The 10484-nt window shown below is 29.9% G+C and overlaps 1 protein-coding gene across 1 annotated transcript; it reads left to right on the forward strand.

Annotated features, from left to right (window-relative positions):
- Positions 1 to 8647: 8647 nt before the first annotated feature.
- On the forward strand, positions 8648 to 8872 carry HELRODRAFT_64063 (hypothetical protein; the record flags this gene model as incomplete). The annotated part of the gene is made up of 1 exon (XM_009017265.1): positions 8648 to 8872. A coding segment is annotated over one exon (225 nt), but the record flags the coding sequence as incomplete, so codon positions are not given.
- Between the last annotated feature and the right edge of the window lie 1612 nt (positions 8873 to 10484).

A 10484-nucleotide genomic window follows, 5' to 3' on the forward strand; every position in this document is an offset into this window, starting at 1 on the left:
GAAACTGAAAATGCACGTAGTCATAAAAGTGTAATCTACACTCACCTTGTCCATTCCATTTGATGTATGTTCGTGCCATTTCACTCAATAATGAAAAGGCTGCTCGTTTTGCTTTTTGTCCTGTCGCTTTCGTGCAGAATATGGTCTGTTGAAATATGAATAATGTGAAGCATAAATATTGTATTAATAAATAATGAATTTATCTATTTCCCATGAACATCACATATCTTTTTAACCTCCGTAAAACAAAACCAAATGATTTTTTTAATTAAATGCTTGAATCAGTTTTCATGAAATTGATAACCTTAGAACAAATAATCAGACTAGAGACAGCAGCTGATAAAAATGGACAAAACTTATATAATATACTTATATCTTTATTAATTTAAATATTGATGTATGCAGTTAATAAATATCACAGCAATTTCCACATCATATAATTTACAACTATGCTTTTCAATATTTCTAGAAATTTTAAGTTCTTGAAAAAATTCTTTAACGCATGATCTAGTTTACGTAAGTTTTATCCGGTAACATGATCTGCGCTAGTTAACTCCTGTGTTATTTTTCGATTTTTCTAGCGGTGAATAGTAAATCATTGTCAAGTTTCTTGAGTTCAAAACTTGAAAACCAAAATTTGTTTTAAGCGTGATAGAACAAAAAAGCTTTTTTCGGTATTCCTATCCCATCTTCGGTGTTCAGATTGATACGTTGTGTATGTGGCCGAATGTTCATCCTGTGCCTCTACAATGTTAACTCTTTATTCGTTCAAAGTGAATACTTAACGGTCATTTAATTAGTTATTACGATCTTCAACTTTGTGCAATATAGTAATTTTACGTGCCATCATTATTGATGATTCCTTTGTTTCTAAATTTATTAAGAGGAAGGATTCCAATTGCACGTTGTTAAATATCTATTATTCGGATGTCTTTTTTCTATGAGTCTTGACTCGGCTAATCTTAAATTATAATGGTTGTTATTGTAATGTAAGATTTTAACATTGTTGTCCTTGATTTGTATTTGAATGTCAAAATGATCGAGATTGCGGTGGTATGGACATGTGTTGAGAAGGAATGAAAGGGTCGGGATTAGGCGAGCGTTGGAGTTCGAGGTTGAAGGAGTGGTAGGAAGGGGTCGTCCGCGATTGGGATGGAGAGAGCAGGTGGAGAAGGACAGGGTGAAAGCGGGGTTGCGTGATACTAAGGCGAGTGCCAGATGTGGATGGCGTCGAGGGGTATTTCGGTTTCATCATAGGTATCCAAACGGCAACCCCCGATCTCGTGGAAAATGTCGTCTAAACGTGTGTTGTTGTTGTTGTCCTTGATTTGTATAGCAATTTTAGTTTCGTGTTTCTTTTTCATTGTTTCATGTGATTCTTTATAGCGCCTGTTTGTACGTGCAACCTGAATCTTCTCGATAGCTTGGCCGTCGCCAAACAGCCACCTATAAATTTTACATGTTAAATTATTGCCATACTCTTTATAATAATTTATGTTGCTTGTTTAATAGTCGCTCTACCGTTTTAAGAAATACACCTGATTTTTAACTGGATTTTTAACTACCAAACCCCTGTAAAAAGTGTCCTCTTTAATTCTATTCTTTCTGTTTCTCTCCGCCTATGGAATTTATTACCCGTTTCTATTAAGAATTCTGCATTTTTAGGTTTATAATTCATGATCTTATTTTAAATGATCACTTTAGTACGCTTCACAGCTAATTTTTTTTTGTTCTTTATTATGCAGCTCTGACATAAGCAGAACCGCTTACATATCATCCCTTTATTTAAACCTCCGTGCCACAAAGACGGTACTATCAACACCACACGACGTACATAAACACGGCAAGCATCGCATCGTACCTGCATGGTGAGTGAAGGTCTTTGAGTTTCGGACAGACAGTATTCGAACCAGGCCATCGCGTAACTGCACGAGACATAGCACATCTACCGACTGAGCTAACTCACCGACCACAATGTTATGTTATTATTTGTGATCTTATGTTTTTTTGGTTATTTAGTAAATTAATTTTTTTTTGCTTTTATTGATTTTGGAAATTTTTTTCCGTTCTTTTTAGTACTAGGTGGCCTAACAAGTGTAAGCATCGGGTTTCCTTGTGTTTTGCTGAATAAATTATTATTGTATTTTATTGTATTGTATTATGTGTGTGTGTACACATGAGAGAAAGAGAGAAAAATAAAATTTGGAAACTAGCCTCAGGGAGAAGACTTATAATGAAGCCGTCGTTTCGAGTATCCAACTTTTTTATGATATTTTCTAAACATCCAAGACGGGCCTGTAAAAGTTTGACGCATCATTAAATTATCTCTTAATTTTTTTCAACAAGCGATAAAATATATTCTTACATTTATTTTTAATTAAGAAAAGTAAAAAAATTTATAAGAAAAAAAACAGACCGCTTTAGATATGGGATTGCAGGATGAAAGTGACTTAACTAAATGATCAGAAATGACACTCATGTTATTCTGAACAACACAGTTAGATGTCTCCGACGAGCATGCACATATCTCTTCCAACATCCTATAACTCTTTTTTTGAACTGTTCTATCTTCTGACTAAAAGTTCATGTGTATTTTTAAATGATCATTTGTTAATTAATTTTACTGTAGTGTAAACTCTGCTCAATACAGATTATGAAAAAGTAATGTCATTGACATGTTAAATAATTTATTAAAAAAAATCCAACATTGATGTTTTCAAGAGCCCATGAGATTGCCAGCTGCATATTTTCAGCAGACAAACCAGGAACCAGACCAACAACTAAATCCAAAACCTGATGCCTGTGGTTTAATTTTCACAATTTGTTATTTGAGAATAAGGCAGTGTGAGATTACTTTTTAATTTCTACACACAACTTTTTTCTTACTTACAGCCTATTTTACAAATATTTGAAGATGAAGCTATAACTTGTTTAAAAAGTGTTGAATTATTATATTAGTATTTGTCACAAATCGTTTATCATGCTTAAATATTGAAGTGCTGTTGTCTTGCCTCTCGATTATATCTGTGCATTTGTGAACCCACCACATAAAATACATCACAGGTTTGTTATGCACCATTTGACTCTAAATTTTTTTTGAAACTTCTTTTGACTATACTATGGCGTAATTATTTAGTTTGATAAAAATGTTTCAGATGAATAGAAAAGACTAAAACGGAGACGAGAATGGCCACTGCAAATGAGAAGGCAAAAATCTCAAGAATTTTTTTAATTAAACGTTGTTTATGTTTGCAAAATGTTACCGTGAAGATATGATTAAACTACATAAAATGTTAGCAATAATCAAAAAATGATGTTTGAGATGTTTTCTATGAGGAGTTTGTTCATATAGTAAGAACAGCACGTTATAAATTATGGTTGTTTTGTATGCAGTTGCATGAAGAACGTCAAACACAAAAACATTAAATTAGAAAGTAAATAATGGTAAAAAGTTGAAAAATGAGAATAAATATCGATGAAAGTTGAAATAATTTTATTCAATTAATGAAGAAACGAGTTTTTTTGAAGCATTTTAAAACAAAACGAAAAAATTGAAAAACTTAAAAAATAATAAACAAATAGAATAAGACAAATAAGCAACCTTTGAATTAGCGATGTGTCTGGGTTTTTAATCTTCTCAAAGCACACCGACGCACACTTATTGACTACCTGCATCATATTGAGATGTAAAAAAATTCAAATTTTGTCCAGATGTAAAACATAATTATGTACAGCGATCGCGGCCGCTAAAAATGACCAGGACACAGTTTGCCCAACTCCATTGTAGACATTGTTATGTGTCACAAACATCACAATGATATTGCAGCACACACATTAGTTCAATGTCACTTAAAATATTACATGATGTAAAGCCCATCGTAGTACAGAAATGATGAAAATGTTGGAAAAGGAACAGATGGAAGTAGAGGAATGAATAGATGTTAACTTTAAAATAAATATCACGTTTTGCATTTGAAAAAATCTTCAATCTAACTTAATCGGGTGTTTGGATGATTAACTTTAATATTCTTAAATCTAATCTAATTGTGTCTTAACTAAGGAGAAATAACTCCTGTCTGTTTCTCAACAAAGCTTAACATCTTCCCTTCTTATTCACCTCACCAACCATGTGAGTTAGAAGCAAAAAACAAAACCAATGACCATCCATAATGCAAACCGGTGAGAATTATTACAAAATGGAAAATTATAGACAACACTATCAGTTTTTCCAAAGCTATTTAAATGTCTACAGCTTACACGCACATCTTTCAGTACCCAAGTGATCATTCTTATTAGCAAAAAAATTAATTTTTTAATTTTCCTACTACTCATGCTGTAAAAAGCAATCTCGTTATCTATTACTACTATTGAACATTTCATGACAAAAATTGTTAGCCAGTCGTTTCTTATCAGAGCCAAAAATATATTTATATATTTGAAACAGTGAAAAACAAACTGACCTCAGGAGGTGATATTTTAATATAAATCTTGAAAGTTTCGAGAATTGCAAGTGTATGAGTCAACGGATGTGTCAAGGTCTCACTAAACTTCAAAACATCAGCATTCGTGGGATTAACTTGTTTGACAGATTTTGTTGATGTGTACAGATTGCAGAACAATGGGATGAAGTTCTTTGAATAGTGGCTTAACACTGTTCGCTCCTTCTCTGTTATGATAACAATCAATACCCTTATACAAATTATTTATTAAATTATGGTTTAAAATGGATAACTAAGGTCGAAAAATGTTTAATCTTTCAAGATTTTTCTCTAATTTTTAAAATATTTATTAACATAATTTTATTTTTTAAATTTGCAAAAAACTAATGACCAAGTAATTTGTCAAAAAAAAATATGAGGACGATAGGATGTGACAAAAAAGGAGCATTGGAATGTGTACAATATGTGAAATAAAAGCATTAAAAGAATGAAAACTGGCAAAAATTAAAAAACATGGAAAGAGGATAATTTTTTATTGAAAATAATTCAAAGCCCTTGAAAAATTAAAGTGATGCACTAACCGTTTTCAGTGTTATGCAGTACAAGTTTCCTAATTGACGACAAAACATCAAGACGAAGATTATCATCCGTTGAAATTATTTTGCCTAGAATTTGTGCTACTTTAGGAAACGACTGAAAATAATAAATAAATTTAACTAAATTAAATCAAACTAATACAAATTTAATATTTTTTATTATAAACAATCTACATAATTATATGAACTATAAAATATTTGTTAAAAATCTTGATAAAAATTCTAATAAAAGATTTTCTAAAAACATTTGAAAAAACAATTATGACCATAAATATTACTATTAAAACAGCTATTAGAAAATTTAGTAAATAAGAAAATATTGTCATTTTTTCCATTTTTCCTTTTGATCATTTGTATGCATCACTTATTAATCAACCTGTAGCAAAAAAAACACACATGCCTCATTCGATGACTTGTGCCAAATTAACATACATGAATCAACCACCAAATGGCATGTACAAAAATTAATAACACGCATCCTTTACCTCAACCAGATCGGTTGTCTGAGGACAGAAGCCCGGCAAAAGAGATGAAATTTGATTAACAATCGCCTCATATGATTTAAACGTGGCTTGATCACCATGTTCCTCGGTTTTTGACGAAAAACTTTCTGATAGTTAAGCAAAATTTGACTACGTTATTTCCGTTATATTTATTATTTTTAAATAAATTTTTAAATTAAATTATAAAAATATATGTTAGCATAAACAAACAAGCAAACCTTAAAAAATAAAAACTTATCAATATCTAAAAAGCAATATAACTAAAAAACTGATATCAGATGCAAAGATGCAAATTATTATTATATTTTAAAAATGTTAATTTTAATCGCTAAATTTAAAATAGGTGCAGCTGAAGATACCACTGAGAGATGCATTAAATGACTTACTTGTTCACTATGTTATCATTTAAACAATGTTTATCGACCACTGATTTCAAATCTGTTATTAACATTTGTTGTACTGTTATTCTATTCTGATTGGACTACAAGGACAGTTTCAAAAGTTAATTTTCATTTCCAGAAATACATAGAATAAACAACAGTTAGCGATTAAAGAAGTTTTATACTTTTTAACCAATAACTACAAGTTATCAACATTACATTCGACTTTTACAGTTTTGACGAAATCTTGGCTGCCTTCAAATTAATCAAAAATCACTTCAATCTTGTCAAGACTGATATTAATTTACCTATAATGTTTTATGACCACTTGGATAGAATGCATGCACTTGGATGCTTCATCGCATAAGATTGGCCATCTGGTATCAATGCTACCACCAGAGTACTCACTCAATCATCTATTTTCAATAAAGAGGCTCTTCAATAATTCTTATTCTAGTAGCCAAGAAGGCTCATGGGGTACTATTACATCAAAAAAGGGAAGGATCCGGGATCTTTCATGTTATCAGCAGCTGCTCTACTACCCACAAAAATCGTCTTTTCGGTAGGTAAAGTGAAGAGTCTTTTCGGTAGGTAAAGTGAAGAGCTGCATCGAAGAGGAACTTCTGAAAGCTATTGAACTAACCGCTGTAGAAAGCATATCAGCCTTAAAATCTTCCCCAGCCCGTTCTCAGCAATCAATCAGCGACCCTTCAATAAAATTTCTCATAACCATTTTAAAACGTTAGCAGGTTGTTTTTAAAAATCCTGAAAATTAGCCAGTTGGTGTGGAAATTCACTCATGGTAGTTTCCACAAAATAAAATAAAAACTGCTACTACTACTACTTCACCACTCTATTTTAACCCTGTCAACTGTCATCGTCGCTGGTTAAATCACATCAACATGAAGAAAACTCAGTTGAGGTAGTTTCAACTTCATATAAAGTTCAACCAACCAGTTGAGTAGAGTGTATCAACAACGATGGGCCCTGCTGAATTGGTCAAGCCACATCAACAACAACAACAACAATAACAAATCACATCCATGATGATGATGATGAGGCATGTAATTCTTTAATCTTTATAAACTTAAGTTTAAACTTCCCAATCACAACATAAAGCTACTTTACTATTCACTTAACTACCCTTACCTAATTTACTGTCTCACTTTAAAATTACATTATTAAATAATTAATATAAAATAAATAAAATATAAATATTACAAAACATTAAACATAATATTTCATTTTGATTTTATAATTTATAAACAACTAACTAATATTTTTTGAGCCATTCTTTTTTTTTCCTTTTTTAACTTTAATGCAGGTCGTCTTTTTTTTAACAACTTTTCGAGGCATTATTTTCTTACGATCGATGTATCCAATAAACAAATCAACACGTGCAGAATTAATTTTTAGGACCCTAAGCAGTAAGTCAGATGGATGTTTTCAGCAACAAAAAGTCTAAAATCAAAGAACTTTGAAAAACGAAAAAAAATATGGAAAAAGAAAAATTTGTTTAGCACATAAAAATTGAATATACTTTATTCTTATTACAATGTTGTAATAAGAAAGGCAGACAAAGCTCCAACGTATGTAATATAAAATACAAATATATTTGATATATATAGTTTAGTATTTTTTTTATTATTATTATTAACAATCAAGATCTGACAGACGCAGAAACTGTTACATCATGAAGGTATAAAATGGTAACAAAAAAATGCATAAATAAATAAAAACGGAGAAAAAAATGTTTAAACATAAAAAGTATTAAAAATAAAACAAAGTAATAAAATAAATAGGCAAATAAATAAAGTAATTTGTTAATGGACCAAATAATAACTTATTAAGTTAGTGAGATGATCGATAAGTAAAAATAAAGCTAGATTGTGTAAATAGTAAAATTTTATTTGGTGCTAATATGTTTAAGGTGTCTTATGATAAAGATCTTTTTCTGATATGCTGATTAAGTAGCGACTATTATTGATCATAAACATGGAATACCTGAAGAAGCCAATCAAATTTTGAAATTTCAACTTTTTTATAGTTTATGAATAAATATTTATTCATTTTTTAAAAATTTAATTTTGATTGTTTTTAATTGATTTATTTTATGCATTTGTTTAATTTTTGTGTCATTTAGTCACGCTGAGCAACACATCCACATAAAAAAGATGCAAGCAAGGAAAAAAAAGCTGTACAGAAGTGGTGCTCATAACGTTTTTGTTCTATGCAAAAATTGATTCACAGATTTTGTTGCCTGCCATGTTTGTTGATATTTTTAGGTTAGTGAATAATGCAGGCGACTAAAAATATTGTGGCCCAAGGTTGCCGCCATCTTTAGCGATTGACTTGATAGTTTGACGGCTTGGTGGATTGTGTTTTGTAATTGCTCGGTTTTGTGCATAACCGCTTTTTCAACTAATTCTAAACGACCATGATGACTCAATAGCAAATACATCAAATCTTCAAACTATGCCATTTCCAAATAATAAATCGTTTTTTATTGAAGACGTACTTTCAAAGGAGTAATCAATAATTTCAGAAATACCTTATCTGCTGGAAATGACAATATATCAAATTTTACTCTCATAATAATTATTGTCAGCATTTTAGAGTTATTGACGCTATGCATCAATTTAATATTTACTGCTGAAATATTTTCTAAATGCCTTAAAATAACAAAAGTTTTTCCAGTTCATAAAAGTGGTCCGACTTTTCAGGTTTCAAATTATCGGCCAATATCCTTAGTATCAAAATATTCTAAAGTTATGGAAAAAATTTTGCATTCAAAAATATCAAAGTTTTTTGATGAGTGTGGCCTTTTTTTGCATGTCAGTATGGATTTTAAAAAGATTACCTACTCTACAAAGTTAGTGGTCTTAGACGTGATGCAATATGCTTTGAAAATGTTTTATTTAAAGTTATCTACAATGTTTCATAGATATTTCTAAAGTATTCGATTCCATCAATCATGACCTGTTGTTAAAAAGATTCAACATTATGGAATTTGTGATCTAGAGTAGAATTGGTGTTGAACCTATACATATAATCGTCCTTTATATGTAATCAACAAAAATGTTAAATCTAATTTGTTACCAATAGACGACGGTATGCCACAAGGATCCACACTCGGTCCAGTATTCCTCAACATATTCATTAATGATTTAGCAAATGTTAGCTTTTTCCTTATATTTCTTTATATTTGTTATGTATGCGGACGATACAACGATATTAGCAAGCGGCTGCTTAGTGCAAGAAGACGAAATTCGCGTAATAACTAAACTTTTACAATTTGTCTAGATGGATGTTTTGCAATTATTTAAAAATTAATATATCAAAAACTTATACTATTTTTTTGATCCTATAATTGTAACTATTTCAAAATTTTGTTCAATAATTTATATTAATTGTACTATAAATAGAGTGGAAAATATAAAGTTTCTAAGTATTATTATGCGAGTAATTTAAAGTTGAAAGATCATATAGGTGTTATATATATAAATTAAAGATGTTATTATCTAAACCAATTCTCATCAATTTTAATTATTTTATTATATTTCTTATGTGGTGTTACTATTTGTCGTATGTCATAACTAACTGGTTGTCAAAACTTTTTTATTAGAATTTTTTATAAATTAAAAAAATTTGACAAGATTTTGTTTTATTTTTCACAGTTTGGCTTGTGATCCATTATTCAGTTGCATATATTAAAAGTTTTATTATTTTTTTTAAAATTAATTGTTTTAAATAAATATGCTCACTGCTCAGTTTCATTTTTTTGTAGTGACTTCATCTTTGACTAGTGTTCGGGTGTTGCGTCATACCCCGGTGTATTGTTCTATTTTATCCCGTACAATATTTCATTCTAATTTTGTATTAAATTTAGATATAAAGTTGTCTGGGATGTTTAAGAAAAGAATTATTACAAAAAAAATATCGCTTGTTCTGACTTTATGTGTTTTAAACTCAATCTTTCTAAACTTGAATTAATTTGTTTTAATAAATCTAAACGTTCTATTGTTATTTCTTCTATTATCTTGCCTAATTTTAAAACTTTTGATGTTTCTCACAAGTTTTGTAGCCTAAACCTTATTTTTTAATTTAGCCTGTCTCATTCTTTTCAATTTAATAATGTTGCCAAAAGTTTTTACTTTTATCTACGTAGAATAAAAAACTTTTGCCTTTTTTGACGATCCTACTTCTCTCATTCTTGTTACCTTTTATTTTATCTAGGATTGATTATTGTAACTTGCTCTACTAGGGTCTTCTTGATTTTACACTCTATCATATAATTAAAACTTTTAACTCTGATGCTCGTCTAGTTGCTCGTGCCCCTTTTTTCTCTTATATTTCCATATTTTGTTGTCTTGCACTGACTACCTACAAAATATAATTTAATTTTTAAACTTTGCACTTCAATGTATGTTTCAATTTAAATTATTTTCTTAGTATTTTCAAAAATTTTAATTGTGTCTAAACGTCCCCGTTTACGATCGTCTTCTTTTTTCTTTTTTCTGGAACTTACTATTTCCTTCTCTAATTATTTATGGATTATTTACAAAG

The sequence above is a fragment of the Helobdella robusta genome, assembly GCF_000326865.2.
Source record: "Helobdella robusta unplaced genomic scaffold HELROscaffold_2, whole genome shotgun sequence".
NCBI classification, from domain to species: domain Eukaryota; kingdom Metazoa; phylum Annelida; class Clitellata; order Rhynchobdellida; family Glossiphoniidae; genus Helobdella; species Helobdella robusta.